General features: G+C 44.4%; 1 protein-coding gene across 2 annotated transcripts in view; it reads left to right on the top strand.

Moving 5' to 3' along the window:
- The window catches only part of col5a1 (procollagen, type V, alpha 1), a 76,387-nt gene extending 56,765 nt beyond the window's left edge, over positions 1-19,622 (top strand). The window contains exons 33-66 of one of the 2 annotated variants that reach the window (XM_071924047.2): positions 557-601; positions 821-874; positions 1,007-1,051; positions 1,172-1,225; positions 1,357-1,410; positions 1,498-1,551; positions 2,337-2,444; positions 2,685-2,774; positions 3,339-3,392; positions 3,710-3,817; positions 3,949-4,056; positions 5,285-5,338; positions 5,511-5,564; positions 5,686-5,793; positions 5,893-5,946; positions 6,087-6,194; positions 7,943-7,996; positions 8,327-8,434; positions 8,815-8,868; positions 9,005-9,058; positions 9,208-9,261; positions 9,383-9,436; positions 9,581-9,688; positions 9,899-9,952; positions 10,078-10,131; positions 10,393-10,500; positions 10,637-10,690; positions 10,791-10,826; positions 10,967-11,020; positions 11,159-11,426; positions 11,993-12,105; positions 13,976-14,044; positions 16,400-16,633; positions 16,859-19,622. In XM_071924047.2, coding sequence (XP_071780148.2) covers positions 557-601; positions 821-874; positions 1,007-1,051; positions 1,172-1,225; positions 1,357-1,410; positions 1,498-1,551; positions 2,337-2,444; positions 2,685-2,774; positions 3,339-3,392; positions 3,710-3,817; positions 3,949-4,056; positions 5,285-5,338; positions 5,511-5,564; positions 5,686-5,793; positions 5,893-5,946; positions 6,087-6,194; positions 7,943-7,996; positions 8,327-8,434; positions 8,815-8,868; positions 9,005-9,058; positions 9,208-9,261; positions 9,383-9,436; positions 9,581-9,688; positions 9,899-9,952; positions 10,078-10,131; positions 10,393-10,500; positions 10,637-10,690; positions 10,791-10,826; positions 10,967-11,020; positions 11,159-11,426; positions 11,993-12,105; positions 13,976-14,044; positions 16,400-16,633; positions 16,859-17,005 — 2,829 coding nt within the window. In that variant the 3' untranslated portion in view covers positions 17,006-19,622. Of the gene's footprint in view, positions 1-556; positions 602-820; positions 875-1,006; positions 1,052-1,171; positions 1,226-1,356; positions 1,411-1,497; positions 1,552-2,336; positions 2,445-2,684; positions 2,775-3,338; positions 3,393-3,709; positions 3,818-3,948; positions 4,057-5,284; positions 5,339-5,510; positions 5,565-5,685; positions 5,794-5,892; positions 5,947-6,086; positions 6,195-7,942; positions 7,997-8,326; positions 8,435-8,814; positions 8,869-9,004; positions 9,059-9,207; positions 9,262-9,382; positions 9,437-9,580; positions 9,689-9,898; positions 9,953-10,077; positions 10,132-10,392; positions 10,501-10,636; positions 10,691-10,790; positions 10,827-10,966; positions 11,021-11,158; positions 11,427-11,992; positions 12,106-13,841; positions 13,911-13,975; positions 14,045-16,399; positions 16,634-16,858 lie in introns of both variants that reach the window. The other variant, XM_071924046.2, reaches the window with a different exon arrangement.
- The last annotated feature ends 2,077 nt before the right edge of the window (positions 19,623-21,699 follow it).

Below are 21,699 nucleotides of genomic sequence, written 5' to 3'. Positions count from 1 at the left end.
TTGTTTAAGGGATGGGCCATTAGCTTGCTTGTAAGAGTAATGGTTTGTCACCATGAGTGGAGCAAGGCACGCAAAGCTTTTCATCTTCACAAAACATTCGTGAAGGTTTATGAGACCGAGCTCCCAGGCAGAGAGGGATGATAGTGGCATTAATACAGTTTCACAGCAGTTACTTGTACCTCTTAAAAGCCACATAAAGATGTAATTGTTTCTCTCATTAAAGTTGTATAGAGCAACTGTAGCTGTAATGCTGCTGTGAAATCATTATATTGTGCATATTTGATTAATTAGAATGTTATATTTTAAGATAATAACAAATCTAATGTAAGTCATGATAAATGTTGAGTGTAATTTAGAAGGAACTGCTTTCTAATTAATGGGAAAATGATCAGCCCTGAAAGCCTAAAGGGTCCAATTATATTGAAATCTGTGTAAATGTTAATGTGTCTGCCCTATTGGTGTTAGATTCATTCATCTGCACAGGTCTATGGGTGCGGTCTGTTACTGGGCAGAGTGCCACCCCTTTCATCCTTGTTTGTGTTCTTCATGTCCGCAGGGAACAGCAGGAAAATCTGGCCCACGGGGACAAAGAGGACCAACGGTTAGTCTTACCCAGCTGACCAGTGCTTACATACAGTTGGCTAGCACGACACCTGAGTGGCCCATTGCGAAGATGCAAATGGCCATTCAGCCTTGACACGGCTAACTGAAATTTCCTGAGGGAATGAGATGGAGAGCATGACATTTCAGGGTCAGGAATATCTCTAAGGGTTTTTCTCCATAATTCTCATCACTTTATGCCTCCGTTTCTTCTCCCAAGGGACCTCGTGGAGAGAGAGGACCAAGAGGACCCACAGGAAAAGCTGGACCAAAGGTGCACAGAATATTCCAATGACACAGTTGCTGTATTTGCTGTTATACAAGTGAACAACGACTATGCTTTTGGACCTAATTATTTGTGTATCGGTTTAATTCATCTGTCCTCTTTGTCCCGATGCCCCTTTAGGGTAACTCAGGAAGCGACGGCCCTCCAGGACCTCCCGGTGAGAGGGTATGTACCATCCATCATTCTGACATTAAAGTTTCATTTCAGCCTCCATCTTTCAACTCATATCTATTTCCAACAGAGACAAATGATTATTGAGCAGAAGTCATGTGTCGTTTGTTTCAGGGTCTGCCAGGGCCTCAGGGACCAACTGGATTCCCAGGACTAAAGGGCCCACCTGTGAGTACAAACCCATGCACCACACAAGTGTAAAATGACCATGCCTTTTTTCCCTTTGTCGTCCTGTACATTAACATTTATGAACTACAGCAGAAACTATCGTGCTGATGTTCTCTATCTGTATTCTTCAGGGCCCTGCCGGGAAAGACGGACTGCCTGGACACCCTGGACAGAGAGGAGAGACTGTGAGGAAAACTCTTTACTGAACATGTATTGATCCATATTCTACTAAGCCAATGTCATGCCAATCCCCACTCTTTTGTCATCCACAGGGTTTCCAAGGCAAGACCGGCCCTCCTGGCCCTCCGGGTGTGGTTGGACCTCAGGTGAGTCACAATTACACCATCTCTCTCTCTGTTGTCGCTTAATAGGTGTTACGGATATCACCGATGACTTAATTTACCTGTACGTTGGGTGACGTGAAACGAATACGAATGTGACCATATTTGTATTGATTGGGTGGCACAGCTTCTCTGAGTCACTCAAGTGATTTTAGCCCATTGAGCAGTGAAGAAAACAAATCTCTATTAAGCAGCGGCTAATAACAAACATCTTAAAGTGGCTCTCAGCAAACATCATCATCTCAGATCTATGTTGTGGTGACTGTGTTGTTCTTGATTTGTTGTGCATAAGGTGCTATCAGAAAACCATTAGGTTGTCATTAAGATACCACAATACGGATTTTCTTAGTGCTCTGCAGATAAAGAGGGATTTACCCTCATACCTAAATCTCATGAGCCCTGACTTAAGTGTTGTTTATCCTCTTTGATATTAGCATTGGACTGTTCATCCATTATGTGTGCATGTTCAACAGCCATTTCCTCCCAGTCACTCTGCTAATGCTAATTGAGAACATTGATGATACACAGCTGTATACGGCCGTCATGACTAGCAGGCCTCCCACACAGCAAATGCTCAGCCTCCCCATCCTCTGTTACACAAGGAGAAATTATAACACCTTTTTTTTTTTTTTTGGTATTTTTTCATCACTCGCTTTGCTCACTTTGTTCTTTGTGGCTTTTCTCTTAAAATCTCAGTTTCTCGTCTTCACGCCTCCTCTCTCGTTGGCCGTTTAGCAGCTTTATGATTGTAACTTTTCTTTCACCCGCAGGGACCAACAGGTGAGACTGGACCGATGGGAGATCGGGGCCACCCTGGACCCCCAGGCCCACCCGGTGAGCAGGGTCTACCTGGAGCTGCAGGGAAAGAGGGAGCCAAGGTGAGTACTGAACTTCCATATAACCTTTCCATATACCAGCATAATACATAATGAAATGCTGGGTAATTATACAATCAAAACTGACATATCATGATAGGCTTCAATCTAAATCTAAACACAAATAAGCTCAGTTTGAATCATATCCACACCTTCATGTTCTAGTTTAGAATATACCTTTAGTGTCTCTAGCATTGTGTTGGGATTGGGATGTGATTAACAGTGTTGTGCTTTGCCCCACAGGGCGACCCAGGCCCTGCTGGCCCAGCCGGTAAGGACGGCCCCCCTGGTCCCAGAGGTTTCCCTGGAGAGAGAGGTCTGCCTGGCCCTGTGGTTAGTATTGCTCTTTGCTCTGATCGAGTAAAAAAGCTCCACACAGATCCGATACCTTTCACAGCTCCACCTCTTAGTTACTGCATAATAATTCTGGGCTCATAAGTATGGTTATAAGAATTGTGGTGAACTTTAAAATATCAGAAATGATATCAGATCCCTGAGTGGGTCTTCCAGAAGAACCGAGTGCGCTGGGCTTTTTTAAAACTTGACAAAGTCGAGTCCTGAGAGTTATGCAATCCACACTTATTTTGTGACTGCAGACTTGTTAGCAAGCAATCAACAACAGAAATAGCTTTACATTCAGCTTTAGGATGCAGAAATACACCAGGGCATGATGGGATACTCCAGTTCCTTTATACTATAAACCTGAGGAGTTCACAGCAGCTTCTGTGAATACTTTTCCTCCTTGTACTCTCTCAGCCTCCAGTCTGGGGGCTATGGGAGGTTTTCCAGCTCACGCTGAGGCTGTTTGAAGACAGGGAGTCCAGTGTAAGGAAGGATGTGTGCTTCTCCAACAGATGTGTTTGTTTTCTAAAGCCTTCATTTTATCTCTCTCTGCAGGGGGCTCATGGTCTGAAAGGGAATGAAGGCCCTAATGGCCCACCTGGTCCTGCTGTGAGTACAAACCACCGCATCCACATCCTCAATTTCCTCTCCTCTTCATTCACTCCCATTCTCTCACTCTTGCTCTCACCTTCTGTATTCTGTCTCCCTCTCTGGGACTTGTGTTCATACCATCAGTTGTGCCAGGCTGTTACATAATATAATGATATGCATAGTTAGCTACTTATGTAAGACAGGTTTGACCTATTTGGTACTGTAGATTTGCCTGATATTAAGGTTCTGTTTCAATATTAAAACCTGTCATATCTCCGATAATGTTTTTGCTCAGCCGTTCTGATAGCTCTATCTGGTTCTCCTGAATCCTGTAGGGTTCTCCTGGTGAGCGTGGTCCCTCTGGCCCCGCCGGACCTACTGGACTCCCCGGACGTCCTGGCCCTCAGGGACCTCCAGGACCTGCTGGAGAGAAGGGTGGACCGGTAAGATCATTCCGGAGATTTCTCCAGCATATAGAAAAAGCAAATTGTGACACAAAGATTGCTTGCTGTATTTTACCTACAAGAGTTCCTCTAGCGTGACGGACATGTATTGTACTGTGCTAAACAATTAGGGAGAGAAAGGACCTCAAGGCCCAGCTGGTAGAGACGGTATTCAGGGACCTGTGGGTCTGCCAGGGCCTGGAGGACCTCCCGGACCCCCAGGAGAGGACGGAGACAAGGTGAGTTAACAACGCCATACTGACTGCATTATGGCTAATCTAGCTCCCCACTGCTCCTGTCCTGTTGGCAAGCGCCTGACTAACCGGAGTGAAATGCAGTGGAATTCAGTCAAGCTGCATGGGTATGACTTTGAAGCTGCCTCACACGGATATGACATTGAGCTCTCTCTGTCATACACTCATACACACACAAATACACACATGCCTAGTTACAAAGACACAAAACTTTTCAGATTTTCTCCTGCCTCTCTCCCCGTGACCCAATCTGTCTAAGGGAATTCGACTGGCACAGTTTGCGCCGATTAACGGGCCTTTCAGAGGTGAACCTGCCATGTTGCTGCTTTGTACCGTTCTGTACAAACATACAGGAGGAGGAGAGGGAGGAATTGGTGGCGGTGGCGGTGGCGGTGGCAGTGAGAGAAGAGACCCTTTAGTATTCAGGAGCAAGAGCAACCCCCCACCACCCTCTAAAAAAAACATTTGCAGGGAGATCAACTCTACGGATACTCAAAGGATAATCTCTTATCCTTTGAAGAACGCCTCAGTTCTTAACCGGCCTTCCCGTCTTCCCCACGGTGCGGACGGACAGAGAGAAGACAGAGGGTATTTGCTATGCAGATAAAAAGGATCTCGCAAGCTAATGTTTACACGCGCCCAGACGCTCTCTGATTAGAAGTCCCGGCCACGGGGAGCGGACGACTCCAAGGCCTTTATTTAAGAGACTAATGGTGTTTCAGTAGAGCGCAAGGCCATCGTCTGGGGGGATTTACTTTTGGGTTGGAGTCAGTGTTTTTTTTTTCTTCCCAAGCACCCCGCAGCATGTGGAGGCTTTGAGGGTGTGGCGTGAAGTTCTTTATTCTGGGCATGCTGGTGCAAACAAGTTGAGAATGGGACTAATTAGCTATTCTATTTTGGCTGCTGGTATTGCCAGTGACTCCCCCCCCCCCCCCCCCTCTCGCCCCATGATAAGTCCCCCTCAGATGGGAGTTCTATTTGTCACTGTGACACAGAAGGAGAAGTGAAATTCACACATCCATACACAAGTCTTTTTGGGGCAGGCTACAGTTGAATGACATCATAGTGTTTTGATATGTTACCCTCTGTTCTGAGTGTTTGATTGAAATGTAACATTAGTCACTGTCAATTTTATCTCCTTCTCACGTGCCTTTTATTGAAAGTGATGGTTTTGTCTTTTTCCACTTCACATTGTGATTATTCCATTCTCCAGGGAGAGATCGGAGAGCCAGGCCAGAAGGGAAGCAAGGGTGACAAAGGAGAACATGTGAGTCGTTTATTCGTTTATTACTGTGAATTCATTATATATTCATTTATTTTACCTCCAGAGATTATGAGGCTAATACATTTTTCTTGTGAATACATGGTAAAGGGTGTGATCGCTGACTGTCTGTTGAGTGACGGTTTTGTTGTGTTCCTTTTCCTCGTCTTCCCTGCAGGGTCCCCCTGGTCCTACTGGCCCTCAAGGACCTGTTGGAGCGCCTGGTCCTGCTGTAAGTGTCCGTTAATGTCATATCCGACGCCTCGTCTATCTTTTGGCCCAATAGCGCCGAGCTTCACCTGTTCACTCTCACATCATCTGACTGTGACCCCTTCATCTGTCCTGGTGTACAGGGTGCTGATGGTGAGCCTGGTCCCAGAGGTCAGCAGGGCCTGTTTGGCCAGAAGGGAGATGAAGGATCAAGAGGATTCCCTGGACCCCCGGGCCCAGTTGGGCTGCAGGTGTGAACTAAAATGAATAATAGAAACTGTGACACTGGTAAAATGTTATCATAAAGAAACACTGAGACATGATGATTAATTCCTTTGCAAAATCCTCAGGGCTTGCCTGGTCCCCCTGGCGAGAAAGGTGAAACTGGAGACGTTGGTCAAATGGTAAGAGAATTAACAAGATTATGCACTATATGAATTACTGTGTTATCAAGTGTATTCAGTAATGCGTTACACACATTATGAACAATATGTCGGACTAACATGTATACTCATCAGATTCTCTCTCTGTCTCTCCCCCTCAGGGTCCACCTGGCCCCCCTGGGCCCAGAGGCCCTTCAGGACCCCCAGGAGCCGATGGCCCCCAGGGACCCCCTGGTGGTATTGGAAACCCTGGTGCTGTTGGAGAAAAGGTAAGGTTCTCTTATGTTTCTGGTTTGAACACTTCGACTCATAATGATTAGATAGTAGAAAGCTAAGTGCACTCAGGCTCCTCAGCGCTCCACTGTGCAGCTTCTATCTGCAATATAGCTAGAGAGATTGTCGTCCTTGATGTGATGTAATGTTATTCTAGCAAATGTATATGTAGAAAAAAAAATCCTCTCTATGAAATGAGACAGTTTCCACGTTTTTGTCATGACCTACCTATAACATCGGAGCCATATTTGTCAGTTTGACTATATTTTATAGCACTTTGGAAGAGGCGGCGTCAGTATGCTAGCAGCCTGATTGTCAGCTTGAGTGCATGATGTAGTAAAGATTGTGAATGATGCCTCTTCGCGAGGCGTTTGCAGCCATTAATAATTGATATGGCTGCTTATATGATTCCCTCATAAATGGGACAGGATCATTTTTTCTGCTGCAGAGTGACAGATGCACAGACAATCTAATGGGCAGCCTGTCTTCCCCGGCAGTACTGTCGCTGGGTGGAGAGAGTATGAATAAATACTCAAAGCCGCTGTACTTAAGATGCTAAGCTGCTGAATGCATTATTAAAGGAGGCTCTTTTTAAAATCAGCTCTCGCTTGTGTTTGTTGTTGCCGTTTTGTTATGAAAGGTCCGTCTTGGCAGCAGCCGCCGGCCGCGGTGCACTTTCTCATCGCTTTCTGTCTGCGGCGATGGCGTGATTTGTTTTATCTGGTCCAGTCAATAGAATCACCTTTGCTCCTTGGAAGTCTCCCCGAGGATGGCTCGTCCGTCTCCTCCTGCAAACAAACACGCTGCTCTTTCGGCTAATCTGGCTTCAGCTGGTCTGGCTTCTTTCATTAGCCGGCCCAGGCGACTGGGCTAAGGCCTTTTCTGCAGACAACTCCCTCGTATAGCTGTGATGAGCAGCTATCTCTCGTGCTCACAGTAATCCCCCTGTTCTCAGCTGATTTTGAGCAGGTTGTTATAAGGATGGAGTGCCTGTGCAGGGCTTCTCAGAGACACGACACTGCGTAAAGTCCAGTGCACGCTCCTCCCAATACAGGAAGATCAGTCATGCTTTTAACCAGATGTACCGACTGCTTAGAGAGTATATCCTGACAGCAACAAGAGAGGAGTGGGAAGGCAGCCAGACGCTAATTTAGAGTATTGGTGGATGTGTAGAATACAGAGCTGCTGTTCATGCTAGAGGGAGTCTGGATGCTTATCAAAGCACAGCTTGGGATTGGCTGGCCTTGGCATGAGCTCTTGCCTTCCTGCCTCCCAGACAGGACATAGGCTTAACATTTTCTCTCGGAACAGGTGTGGCAAACTGCAGCTATATCCCAATAGGGAGGGTGGCAGGCTTATGTGACAGTGAATAACGATAGCACCCAGGGTGCGGGTGAGTCAACAGGGCAACTATCCAATAAAGACAGGGGAAAGAGGAGAAGATGTATGGGCCGGGTCCGGGGAGAACCCTGAGGTCAGCGCGCTCCCTGCTCCAGCCACCATATCTGCCTACACTTGATGGATTGAAATCTCTTGTGTCATCTCTTTCTATCCCCAATTGGGTGACCAAGGGCACTGGGAGGGTGGGGGCTGCTGTAAATGATGGGATTTGTAGAACCGTGCTGGATCAACAAATGGCCTTTCTGATATACTATATGTTTCTCTCATTTCCCCCTCCCTCTCTCTCTCTCTCTCTCTCTCTCTCTCTCTCTCTCTCTCTCTCTCTCTCTCTCTCTCTTTCCAGGGAGATGCCGGTGAAACAGGAGAGCCAGGTCTTCAGGGAGATGTTGGCCCACCAGTAAGTGATCTGAGTCTCTCTCCTCCATCTTAACAACAAAAGCGATTCAAGCAGTAGCAAATCAATATGCAGCACACTACAGGAAAAGTAGAGCGCCATTGCGACCAACAATAGCTTCACCACCAGTGAAAATGAATTATTGTCACTGAGTAGCTTGACTACAAATGAGTTTATCTATAATGGCCATTGAGTATAATGAGACTGTTCATTTTCCATTTCTCAGTACAATGTTGGAAGTTGCCTTTGCCATTCTCCATTTGTTTTCTAATGTGTTTCCTAATATGTAGTCTCTCTGAATTAGAAACGCTAACGCACTGCCTATTATCCCAGGGTCCAAGAGGAGAGCGAGGAGAGAAGGGAGAGGGTGGTCCTGCTGGCGCGGCTGGACCTCCTGGCCCTAAGGGTCCCCCTGGAGATGATGGTCCCAAAGGCAGCCCAGTAAGTTCTCTTCCACCTTCCTCTACAGCAAAGCTTGTACTCATCACATGTGAATATCTGAATAAACCTATAATATATCTGCAACAGTAGGCCATATCTTGCAACTTTTACTTTAACACCAACACATTGGGAGCCGTCTCTGGTCTGCATGTTTTTTTGTGCCACACTTCATGATGACGCTTGTGGTACCCAGAAAAAACGGCAGAGTGAGAGCTCCTGCTTCTTCCTCCTCTCCGTCTTCAGTCACCTGCTATCATGTGATGAGAGCAGTGTAGGGAATGCTGTCGCCACATGACTCCATTTACTGTATATATATAATTGAACTAGAGCCAGCAGCATTCTTCAGTGCATGTTATAATGCAGCTTGTATTGATTTCCAGGGTCCAAGTGGTTTCCCTGGTGATCCTGGACCCCCTGGAGAGCCCGGACCAGCTGTGAGTAACAAAATCTCATCAGCTGATACTGTTCAAATCTTTTGATACTGCCAATGCTCTGTGCAAACCATATTTTTCACAGTTTGATTGTTATTGATGCGGTGCGACGTGACTGTTCTGTTCACTCCTTATGCAGGGATTAGACGGTCCACCTGGAGACAAGGGAGATGACGGAGAGGCCGGTCAGGCTGTGAGTATTGTGTGCCTTGTGTACCGATCGCTGTGGTGCCTTCCCACCCCAGTGTGCGTCCTGAAATGGAATTCTACCATTGAAAATTGTGACTTTTAAAATGCAAAATGAAAATTATTTTATTTTCACTTTATGAAAATTTATACTAGGGTTCCCCTGGACCCACTGGAGAGTCTGGTCCCTCTGGCCCACCAGGAAAGAGAGTAAGTACTGTGCTGTTCTCCCTCCACATCGTTACGTAAATATTAACAAAACATGCTCTCTCGTTGTATTTCAGTGTATTAATCTCTCTGTATTTCTTGCTGTCACTTCTCCCCTGAATAGGGACCCCCTGGAACCGCAGGACCCGAGGGAAGACAAGGAGAGAAGGGAGCCAAGGTAGAAAACTTGTCTAATAAATACAGATTATCTCTCTTTCCTTCATTCTTCAGTATACCAACAAACTGTCAAATAACTCTCAAGTAACAAAAAAGGTGACAAGAATCACAAATGGTTGGTGTGTGTCCTGCTTCTATTCGAAAGGGAGAATCTGGTTTGGAAGGACCCCAAGGAAAGACAGGTCCTGTTGGTCCTCAGGGATCACCTGGAAAGCCCGGTTCTGAGGGACTCAGGGGTATCCCTGGTCCAGTTGTAAGTACAGCCGTTCTTATCTCCACACTAGTTTATCACAGTCACATGTTGGAGCTGTGTGAGACACACAGAGCAAGTGTACAAGTGTAGACAAACTGTTCCAATAAACTGCAGGATGTAACAGGGCAGCGCTATTTATAGAAACCAGTGTTTTCTTGTTTTCTTGAGAGTGGGGGATAAAGGTTTTGTCTAATTGGTATTTCTGTGCAGGGAGAGCAAGGTCTTCCCGGTTCCCCAGGCCCAGATGGACCCCCAGGACCTATGGTGAGTAGAAATGACCCCTGACCTTTCAACCGAGGTATCTGATTAATCTGGATCCTCGCTCAACTGTCCTCTCTCCTTTTCTCTCTCTAACCTCTCATCCCACTCTCCTCTCCTCTCTCTCACAGGGTCCCCCAGGTCTGCCCGGTTTGAAAGGAGACTCTGGCATCAAGGGAGAGAAGGTGAGCCACTTTGGTGCCTGCTCATCTGGTTTTCCTCTGCTAATACTTTGGATGTTTTGATGCACTGGATTAAGTAAATAACAAAGACTAATGGTGCTATTCACCAACTGATTGATTAGATCTGTTGTTTGCCCCCAGCCATCAAATCATTACCCTAATGATTGGAGTGTGTGCTAGATAGATATATTATCGGGCTAATGTGTGTGGTGGCGCGTTATTGACTGTTGTATTGATGGTGTGTGTGTTGTTCTCTGTCCTCAGGGCCATCCCGGTCTCATTGGTCTCATCGGACCCCCAGGTGAACAGGGAGAAAAGGGCGACAGAGGTCTTCCTGGTCCTCAGGGAACAGCTGGTCTCAAAGGAGACAATGTGAGTTAAAACTCAACAAAACCGGACTAGAGCCTTTTGAAGAGGCTCACATGGGATCACATAGGGGTTGTAACTCTTTGTCCCTAAACGGACATATAGAGTGTTGTTCACTGTTTATCTGTTTTTTTTCCATCAGGGTATCGCCGGTCCTTCAGGTCCACTTGGTCCCCTTGGTCCTCCAGGATTACCTGTAAGACTGTGTTCATCATACATATTGTGCTATGTGTGTATCTGAACAGCATGCAACGTTTGAGCCAATATTGATTACTTGGTTGTCTTTACATCTATAGGGTCCCCCTGGTCCTAAGGGAGCTAAGGGATCATCGGTAAGTGTCACTAAAAGCTAGATTCATCAGAAACAATAAGCAACATTTCTCACGCCACTCTGTGTGTGTCTCCTCAAAGCGTATACAGCACTATTAGATTCATTTATAACAACAAACATTCTTTTATCTGTCCTGCTCAGGGTCAAACTGGTCCAAAGGGAGAGACTGGTGTTCCTGGACCTCCTGGTCCTCCTGTAAGTCAATCCACCACATTTTTGAGTTGTATCGTCCGTTTCATTTGATCCTAAGGGCAAGTCGGACTGCTCTTTACACTATCTCCATCCCTCTCTCTTACTGATATATGTCTCTCCTCCCTCCGTCTCCCATAACAGGGCCCTCCTGGAGATGTTATCCACCCACTTCCCATCCAGGCCTCCATGAAGGGCAGAGCGCGTAGGAACATCGATGCCAGCCAGGTAATGGACGACGCGGCCATGGACGCCAACTACAAGGACTACGACGACGGCATGGAGGAGATCTTCGGCTCGCTCAACTCCCTTAAGCTGGAGATCGAGCAGATGAAGCACCCGCTGGGCACACAGGCCAACCCTGCCCGCACCTGCAAGGACCTGCAGCTCTGCCACCCGGAATTCCCTGATGGTTGGTACCGCATTAAAGCTGCAGCATACAAGTTTTCGCCTTGAGGCAGGCAGTGTGTTGTCTGCCCTCCTCCCCCCGAGTTGTTCATGCTCCAGCATTTGTCCCTCGCCTTGATGAGCAATCTGACAATCTAGTTTCGCTGTTATCTCGTTTCTTACCACTTTCTGCCACAACCCACAGCAAATAGTGTGTGCCCCAAAACCTCCTTAACATCATTGAAAAGCCGTTTTCAGGCAAACGAGGGGATTTAGGCTGATAATGTGTAATATATCCTATTTATTTATTATTATTTTAATGTAAAAAAAACATTTTTCCTCAAGCAACAAAAGCATATGAAGACATTTTTGTGGAATGCCATCCTAACACAGATTGAGGCTGCAGACATAGTGACATGCAAGATACTCGGTCAGGTCTTACACTGTCAGGAATTGCTTAGGCCTAAAGGACTGTGAACTTAAGATCATATGTGTACTATAATTGCTCTCTCTCTCTCTCTCTCTCTCTCTCTCTCTCTCTCTCTCACTCTCTCTCCCCCTCTCTCTCTCTCTCTATCCCCCTCTCTGCAGGTGAGTACTGGATTGATCCCAACCAGGGCTGCTCTCGGGACTCCTTCAAGGTTTACTGCAACTTCACAGCAGGCGGAGAGAGCTGCATCTACCCAGATAAGAAGTCTGAAGGGGTAAGTGAGTCCACATTTACACCTACTGTATGCACAAATGTGGTGCAAACGTGCGCGCACACACACACACACACACACACACACACACAGTCAAGCTCACCCAGGTTGACGATGCAGCAAGCAGAAAGGTGAGAATGGTGCTAGTATGATGATATGGTACGGAAAAGAGAAGGAAAGAAATGTTTACTATTTTCAGTCCCCAGTTCACTATTTGATTGACAGTTGTAACGTTAGGCTGTATACTCTAGATAAGTGCCATGCATATAAATAACCTGATTGTCTCGAGACAGTGCTATTTGCAACAGTAACTCCATTGTACCTACTCATGTACCCATATAATTAGCCTCCATGAGATTACCTGGTGTGTTGTTATTACCAAGATGATGTGGATGATGACTCAAGGAGCCCTCCAGTCCCCAGTGGGCAAAGCAGCCCCCTTTTTGAGATTCTTATTTTACTAACATGCTAAATCTCATAGTTTTGTTTTGACAGACAGTAACAGCGGGGAGACGACTCCTTCATTCAAACACACACATTCACATCAACTTGTTCATAATCCCAACATATATATATATATTTTCCACGCCATTTTTTTTAGGTCGTTAAGGACTAACTTCGCTGTTTCACCTGTAAAGGCCTTTGGCAGGTGACAGGCACCTTGAGAAGATCTCTGGTTCATTATGCATGAGTGTGTAGAGAAGAGGAGAGGAGAAGAGCGGAGCAGAGTGGTGAAACATTGGGAACACTGCCTTTGACAAGTCAGGGGATCTGTAATAGCATAGTGCTACAGCCATTTTAATGATCCCACTCACCAAGCCTCAGAGGAGCAGGAGTTTGCTTAAGCTCAGAATAATGAAGCAGACTTTTTTATAGCGAGCTGGTAATGGGCTGCTCTCATTTGTGTTGAGGTGAAAGGGAAAGCCTGCGCTGTCAGTCTCTGCACGGAGACTGAAACACACCCACTCACATGGAGACACACTGAGAAACACTCATTATAAGAGGCCATAGTACTGTATTGTGCACATACATGATTCGCACACACACACGCAGTGCCATTCCATCATGGACACTAGAAAAGAGAAAGTCGCATAATGGTCACATAAAGAAAGTCACATGTCTTCTCTTCTGTTCAGTCCACTCCGGTGAAAACAGGGTCACCTTCAAGGCAGCGTGGGTCTAATGTATGCCGTCTCCCACCGTTAAGTGATCTCCGGCCTATCATTCATTAACGCATTAAGCTATTGATGACAGTTCCGTATCAAATTCCTCCATCTAATTATAGGCAAATTCATCATTGTCACGGCTGAAGCCATTAGAGCTGTGCCCTGTTGGCCAATTCACAGCTTCTAATGGCATAACAAAGTTAGTGCTCCATGGCTGCACCGCACAAACACTTAACAGCAGGGACAGAGGCCTCAGTATAAGAACTCCTTGCAGGCGATCATTTCTTAATTAATCACTGTGTACTCATGAATTTTTCAGCAGCAATTAGCTGCCGGCTAATGTTTGTACTGTACAAAACGGCATAATGGCTTACTAAGATCCTCTACCCTGTTCCGGTCTGGTCGATCTCACCCAATACTGTTTCAGGTCCGGAAGACTCCACAGAGGACGCACAGAAGGAGACAGAGGGGAAAGGGCTGGGAGGGGATGTGGTTCTACCAGAGCTGTTTTCCTTCTTTAACGCTGCTGTTTTTGTCCTCCTCCTCTTCCTCCCTGTTGATCCATACCCCCAGGCTAGGCTCACATCCTGGGTAAAGGAGATCCCTGGTTCCTGGTTCAGTGAATTCAAACGTGGTAAACTGGTAAGCCCGAGTCCCAACTTCCCCCAGTCCTTTTCCCTTCCCTGAATGCCTCTCATATTTTACAGAGCAAAATGGCAAAATGGCCCAAAGACCAGCCAGGCACATGGTATAGTCACTACAAGAGAGGTTCCCTGGTAAGTGGCCCCGCCTCGGGTCCCAGAGGCCTGGCTGAGGCCGGGTCTCTGCGTGCCTGAGGCTCTGCATGGTTCTGGTACTGCCCTACAGAGTATGTATACACACTGGCACCTGGCTTGTGGTTGTTACGTGATTGCGATTGCATGGTTCAGCACGAGCTGCACTCACCTTCAGTCCAGCACCATAGGTGATGCTCTCACATGGAAGTGGAGGAAAGGTTTGTGGACCATACAGGCAAAGTGAAACAAGTGCATTTGGTCTAGACATCTATTGAAGTTTAAAAAACCGAACAGCCAGGGGCATTTAAACAGGACGTGCTGTTGCTTCACTGTGAAAATTCCTGTCTGTGTATCCACTCTGCCTTCCCTCTGGTACATTAGGAGAGCATCATCAAGTGACTGTGTGCCTTGACACTCATATAGATAGCTGATCTAAAAATGTGGTCAAAAACACCCAAGAGTGAATACACCAACGCACAGTTCTCTTTCTTACACATTTGATTTTTAGTTATAGAAGCCAGTGAGCAGTCTCAGCAGGCAAACTATCCTCCAAAAGGGGGAAAGAATATGTGGCATTTTGTCTCTGCTGAAGCCGCTCACTTGCACTCACACCTCCTGCGCCTCCCTCACACACTCCTCACATCTGGTGGAGTGGCATTAGAGGACTGAGTCAAAAAGGTCAGGCACTCAGTCACCACCCAGGGGCTTCTGGGTACTCAGTCACTGTTGACTTGCGGCTGTGATGATAAAGAGGTAATGTTTCCATGGCGATGTAGGGCTGGATCTACACGCTGTGTGGGAAGGGATAAGGAGTGGTGGGGTAAAAGACAAGAGCAGGGGGCTAGCTAGCCACGACAGAGTAGTGGCGCTAGTCTCAATTTGAGCCACAGTGCTGACACTCAAACTTGACCTGCTGAACAGAATCTGCATAGTTTAAAAATTGACATTAATTAGCTAAAAATCAGTCCTTGACACTAAATTATTGTACAAATAGACTTTGTAGATGATTGGCCCTACCTGTTATTGTCAAGTTTGAGTGTTGGGATGCTGAGTTTGTATGTGTATCTTTACGTGTGTGTGGAGGTGTGTGTGTGTGTGTGTGTGTGTAAGAACAAGTAAAGGGAGAAAGAACACATCCAAACTCACAGGTGGCTCACTGCTCTAGCTGCATGGCATGGATACTGCATGTGCTCTGCTCTCAGTAAGTCCTGTTTGTCTGAAAGAAGAAGCGACCATGTGGATCAAATGGAGTCCTGATGGTTGGTATGGAAATACGGACCCTTCTACCTTTGCAGTCTCTCACGGACATTAAACCAAACCATGACAGGTTCTAAACCAGGCTGCAACCTTATCAGTCATCATTAGAAAGTATTACAACCAGCCTAATGGGATAGTGCAGTTTTGTATAACAAGGGGAAAAAAGATAAATTCTATTTTAATTGCGCATAAGCAGTTGACATCATCAATTAAGATAATTTAATTTTACATGTTTTTACCATAATTTGCTCATATAGCTTATATATTTTACATAATTTCTTAATTGAGGCTTACATTAATTGTTTAGTTATGCTTATTTTTTGCTACTAGGGGGCAAATTTCCCCGTGTTAAAGCTTGCACATCAGTGCAGTAACAGTTTAGAGTTCAACTGAACTCCAGTCCTGAGGCCTTGGAAACCCTCTGCAGTCTTTTGGAGCTGAACTGTGAGCTTCTCAGAGATGCCGACAGTCTCAGACAGATCCAAACCCAAGAATCCTCTCCATCACTCCTAATGTGAAGGAGCTGGGACACCTAATCCTCCCTTCAATAAATCATCACCTGATTCGTTGTTAAAGAAATCGGGACTGTGTCCCACTCACATACCTTTCACTGGAGACGAGCTAGTTCGTCGCTCTCCACCTCTTCCCTGGCTCACACATATAAACATTTGCGCACAAACGCATACATTACTGACATGCACTGAATGATGAGGCCAACATTGATGATTGATGTCCCATAATTTTGTCAAGGCCACCAGGGAGCATTGTGGCTGACACGCCTGAGTGACAATGCATCTCTGCTCTCCATCCTCAGACGACACTGGCTTCTTCTAATACTGTTGTCAATAAGACACTGTATGACTTCGCCTAGAAATCCCAACACGGCAGTAAAACAGCAATTCAAATTACCAGTCACAAATTAGATCTAGACGTCTCCCAACAGACACAGCATTGCGCAGTATAAATATGACAGTGTGCTGTGTAGATTTGATTCATGCTCTTCCTCATGCATTCATTCTGTATCTACTCGTTCTTCGTACTGGTCCCCTCCTGGTTTCGTTTCTGGTGCTAGACTCCATCTGTCTCCCTTTTTTGTAGCTCTCCTACGTGGATGCAGAGGGCAACCCTATCGGTGTGGTCCAGATGACCTTCTTGCGGTTGCTGAGTGCGGCAGCCAGACAGAACATGACCTACAACTGCTACCAGTCAGCGGCCTGGCACGACCAGGACCAGGACAGCTACGACAAGGCCATCCGCTTCCTGGGCTCCAACGATGAGGAGATGTCCTACGATAACAACCCCTACATCCGTGCCCTGGCCGATGGCTGTGCAGTAAGTCAGAGGGACACCTGTGTGTGATTGTGTGTGTGTGTGTGTGTGGGTTTGCTCTGGTAGACACTGTCAGAAAATGCTGTTTTTATAGTCTTTATAGTGGTTCAGTCAATGAAAGGACTACTCAATTGTGTGATGTTCTTATTTCAGAAGAAAATATTTTCTTTTTTTTCCCATGTAGTAACCTCCCCTCCTACTGTGTCTTTGTTTTCCTTCTATCAACAGTTGAAAAAGGGCTATGAAAAGACAGTACTTGAGATCAACACACCAAAGGTGGAACAGGTGCCATTTGTTGACATCATGTTCAACGATTTTGGCGGTGCCACACAGAAGTTCGGATTCGAAGTGGGTCCTGTCTGTTTCATCGGCTAAGACTGTTTACTGAACAAATGGAGAAAAAAAGCATATTTTTGTTTTCTCAGAAACAAAACAAATGAAAAGAATAGGACAATTTCTATTTGTAAAAAAAGCAACTTTTTTCCAAAAGCAACAAGTATGAGTAAAATAAAAAATCAAGATGAGAACACAATGAAATTCTATAGGAATTGATGAAAAACGAATAAGAGCAACCTTGAAACCTCAGTGTGCCTTCTCCATCACATGCAAGTTTTGAAACTGGATGTCAGATCCTGCCTCCAACGCCCTGCCCCCCCCCACACACACACACATACACACACACACACAAACACACACACACAACCCCAGCCCCATTTCAGCACACTTGATGTAGATTCATTTTTGTCCCACACAACGAAGGCAACCCTGAGAACTGCACCTGTTTCAGGAGGTAGCAGCATTTGCCATGGACTCCATCTGATTTGGCTGCTTTCTTTCTTTAGTTTTGATCTCCTGTTTTCCCTCATCTCCCCTGCTTTCTCCACTTGTCTTTTGTTGGTTTGTTTGCTCATTCACTATGGGAGCTTCGTTTGTGCATAATTGTCTCCTCATTCTCTTGGAATGGATCTTATATATAAATATATATAAATAATTTTTATGTTTGTAAGTACATTCTGTATATTTTTCCTGGTAATGTTTATTGGTTCTGGCTTCAAAACATGCATGTGACTTTCTCAATTGTGAGGTAGGAGATGATGGTTATTGGGATACATCTAAATTACCGAAATACATCTAAAGTGAGAGATTCGACTTGTAAATTGAAAAAAAAAACAAAAAAAAAACTCGGGAAGTGCTGTCTTGTTGCAGTTGTGGAGCACGCCTTGTTGTAATTTAAGAACAGAATGGAAATAAAAGACGAAAACAAGCTCTGTGATATTATGTGACAGTTGATTTGCATAAAAAACAAAGAAAACATTCCTCCTGTTGTGCCCTCTTGAACAGAATGCCTATTTTGGTGGCAGTTGGAGATTTCATTAACTTAATAAACAGCTTGTATTATTTTTTTTTTTCCTCAAATACTTATCTATCCAACTATGCAATGGGAGATGATGTCACATTTCAACGAAAACACAAAGAAATCAAAACTTAGGTGCTATTTTCTCTCTTCTGTGGTGCTATGTATTTTTCTAGTTTGTGTTGTTTGAATGAAAGAAAATTGATCATGATAATAGTCCATCGCCATTTGCCCCTTGACTCTCTTAACTATCACCTCTGACACAGGGGGATCTTTGCTGCATCCATATTCATGTTCAGCGGTGGCTTATGCATGCCATTTCTCTACATATCCATCCGTAGATCAGTGCAGCGTTTCGGCGTACGTTATTTTCTGCTTCAGTGGACCACGCAAATAACAAAACCTATAGTATCTGAAACTTACACCGACTCTTGGCATAAGGAGAGGAAACTGAGATGGTACTGTTGGTTTTGCATATCATTGCTCCAAGACAATGCATTTTGGATCTTACTGTTGGGTCGTTTGTGTCATGGATCGTCTTTACCGCATCAAACTTTTGGAGCTGAGAGGTGGATGTGTGTCTATTGTGATGGGGGCCAAAAGGGTATTTCTCCCTCCTGGTGGTCCAAAGCACATGGCCAAGTTTTGTTTGGTATGTGAAACCCTAAAACCTCCCACCAAAGCTTTTCGTTTGCATAGCTTTAAGTGCCATAATGGCCCTGTAACCTATTTTTTGATTAGGAAACAACTTGAAAAGGCTTTGTACTTTCTCCAGATTTAGACCTGTTTTGCAATAAATAAAAGAAAAAAAGCAAACAAATGAATTTGTGTATAAAGTAGAAGCAGTTCACCAGATTAGCCAGATGAAAAGCTTGTTTTTAATAGTTTGGCGCTTCAAAATGACTTGTTGGTTTACTATTTTGCCCTTTTTGTAGTTATCCTCTTTGTTCAAACTATGCACTCTGTATGCTTGTGACCACTAGTATCTACCACAGAAATTTCACAGCCCTCCATACATAGGTTGGTTTTGTTTTGTTTCCTTTTTTACCTTCAGATATGTGACTTGAACCATTTCTGTTAAGATAACTCATTATGCTTGTAGATCTTTGGTTTTTATTTTTCATTGTGATGCAGTATGCCAAATTTAACATTTTGCTCTCGATAAAAGGACAAACCAATTTTGTAAATTTTCAGAACCAGCAGTGATGCTGCCATTTTTTTGTTTTGTTTTTGTTTTGTAGTTTTACGTTTGTCTGTTTGATTGTTTGTTTGTTTTCACAGTCTTGTCAAACCTGTGTAAGGATAAGAGGATAGAAGATATATTGGTTTTTATGTCAATAAATTCAAGTTTACTGTGGCCATCCACTCTTGTATGTCTTTTGAAGCATTAAAACCTATCTGTATGCATGAAATTGTAAAGTTTTTTTCTCTTGTTATATTTTAGAGTGGCATGATCTCCAGCCCACGTTTTATTCATCAAGATACATCAATTTTTAATGCTAGTGATGAATGAAAGGTCATGTCCACAATTGTGAAGTGGAGAGAGAATGATGATATTGTAACTCTCTGCCAAAGCCAATGTTCATTTGTAGTATATTTATTGTATTATTTAAAAAATAAATGTTAAATGATACCATAGTGTAAGTGTAAGAGGCCCCCTCTTTACATGCACACTGGGACAAAGTTTATTGTGAAAAGGTTATTAATTTCCTTCATGCTCTTTTATCATAGTTATTTTACACATTTACTAGACATCAACATATATGCGTTGGGCATTACTCCTCCTTTAATCAAACCTCTCACAGTGCTGTTGGTTACATCCACTTGTCTTCATGTTGACGACCTCTGGGTTGTGTGTGTGTGTGTGTGTGTGTGTGTGTGTGTGTGTGTGTGTGTGTGTGTTTATGGTTGAATGTAGACAATTTGAGTGCTGTCTGGAGGATTAAATATCTATGTGAACTACACAGTGTATCAGGTAAGGTCAATCTCAGCTGCACTACAATATATTTATAATAGTGTCCAACAGTTTTAGCTCCACAGATGTTCATGTGTTGGAGAACCCAGTCGCCACCCAGGAACAAGAAGATTTCCAAGTTCAGAGCTTGCTTGTCTTGATCAGACATGCAGTCATCCATGGACTGTTGCCTGCTGGTGTCTCCAACACAGACTCTTCCTGGCTAGGTATTTTCTGGGCAGCTATGTGCTTCTGTCACATCAAGATTATTTGTGCATAGGGGTGCATTGCGACTACATTTTGATTAGAGGGAAACAGTATGGATTATATGTTTGAAATATTTTTCCTATTACTGTTATCAAATATAAAATATTTGATTTTTTTTATTTGATTTTTTTTTTCAAAATAACGGTTCCCCTTGAGACTGTATTTTATGCAAGATTTCCAAATGATCATCAAAAAAAAAATGTTCTTTTTTTAACCATATTTCCCTCACGCACCACCAATTTCAATAATGTGTAACCCCATAGCTTTGATCAAATTGCTGGTGGTAAGGATGAGTTGCAGCAGTGCAATGTCTCATTAGGAGAAAACTATGCACAGTGCAGATCAAGCCTAGCACAGCAAAGAATGTTGTGCATGATACCATGATCAATATTTCATGCAATGTTTACAGGGCGGATTCGGGACGATCAGAGTGCATGGATTCTACTGAGGCAGCATCCTGGGTGAGCAGAGCATGAACCAGAGTGAAAAGCTAATGCCTCTCCCCCTCTCTCTCTCATCTGTACACAGAGCTTATCTTTAAAATAGGTTCAGCAAATTGTTTATGCAGTACTTGTTCCTGGTGGCCAATTGCACTGTTTTGAAACTCCCTTTCAGTTCACATTATTACCATGCTTCTGACCCTCAGGGTGTTCTCACTAATCACAGATTTTATTAAAGTAGCAAGGCAGGGAACAGGAGGAATTCAAATTCTAAAAGAGAAAGTCTTTTCAAAAGCTAATTTACATATCAGTGCAAAACGCAGGAATACTGGGCTTCTCAAGGAACACACAAGCACGATTTGGCACCAAATTAAATCAGCCAAACAACCAAACAGATATTTTCATGTTGTATTTCGAGATCTGGAAAATGCATTTGCATCAGTACAAAAAATGCCAACAAATACGTTTCATTATAATGAAATGAATTAGAACAGGGCAGCAACTGAAGGGAGCACAGTCACCCCTGTAGCAGTCACTAGGGCAATGCTGATCATTAGGGCATCAAAGTGGGTTGAGGATGGGAAAAGACGGCAGGTAGACAGACAAAGAGCAGATTCGGGGGTTAAGACAAGATTTAGTATAGAATGCATAGAGAGGTCAATGTTACATTGGTCTACTTGGAACAAAGCAGCACCCTTTAAGAAGAGCAAATTTACAGTGGAACAAATACATCGCCACTATCGCCACACGCTGAAGTGTGGCAAAGCAGTTGCTCAAGCTTAACAGGGGCAAAGGATGAACGAGGAAAGTGTAGAGAAGAAGAGCCTTAGTTGGAAAGAACTGTGGAATATGGAGGCATCTAGGATTAGATCCATTATTGGACCAACCTGTGATGTGCTGCCATTAGCCAAAACCTCAACCAAACCCCACATGTCCTCTGTGTTAGAAACAGCAATGCGTATCCTGTAAAGATGCAAAGTTGGTTGGAAGAGGGAAACAAATATATCAAATTGGCTTTGTATATGAAGGTAAAATATCCAGGAATAATTATTAT

Source organism: Centroberyx gerrardi, chromosome 2, assembly GCF_048128805.1.
Source record: "Centroberyx gerrardi isolate f3 chromosome 2, fCenGer3.hap1.cur.20231027, whole genome shotgun sequence".
Lineage (NCBI taxonomy): Eukaryota > Metazoa > Chordata > Actinopteri > Beryciformes > Berycidae > Centroberyx > Centroberyx gerrardi.
This window is presented reverse-complemented; position numbering and strand designations above follow the sequence as displayed.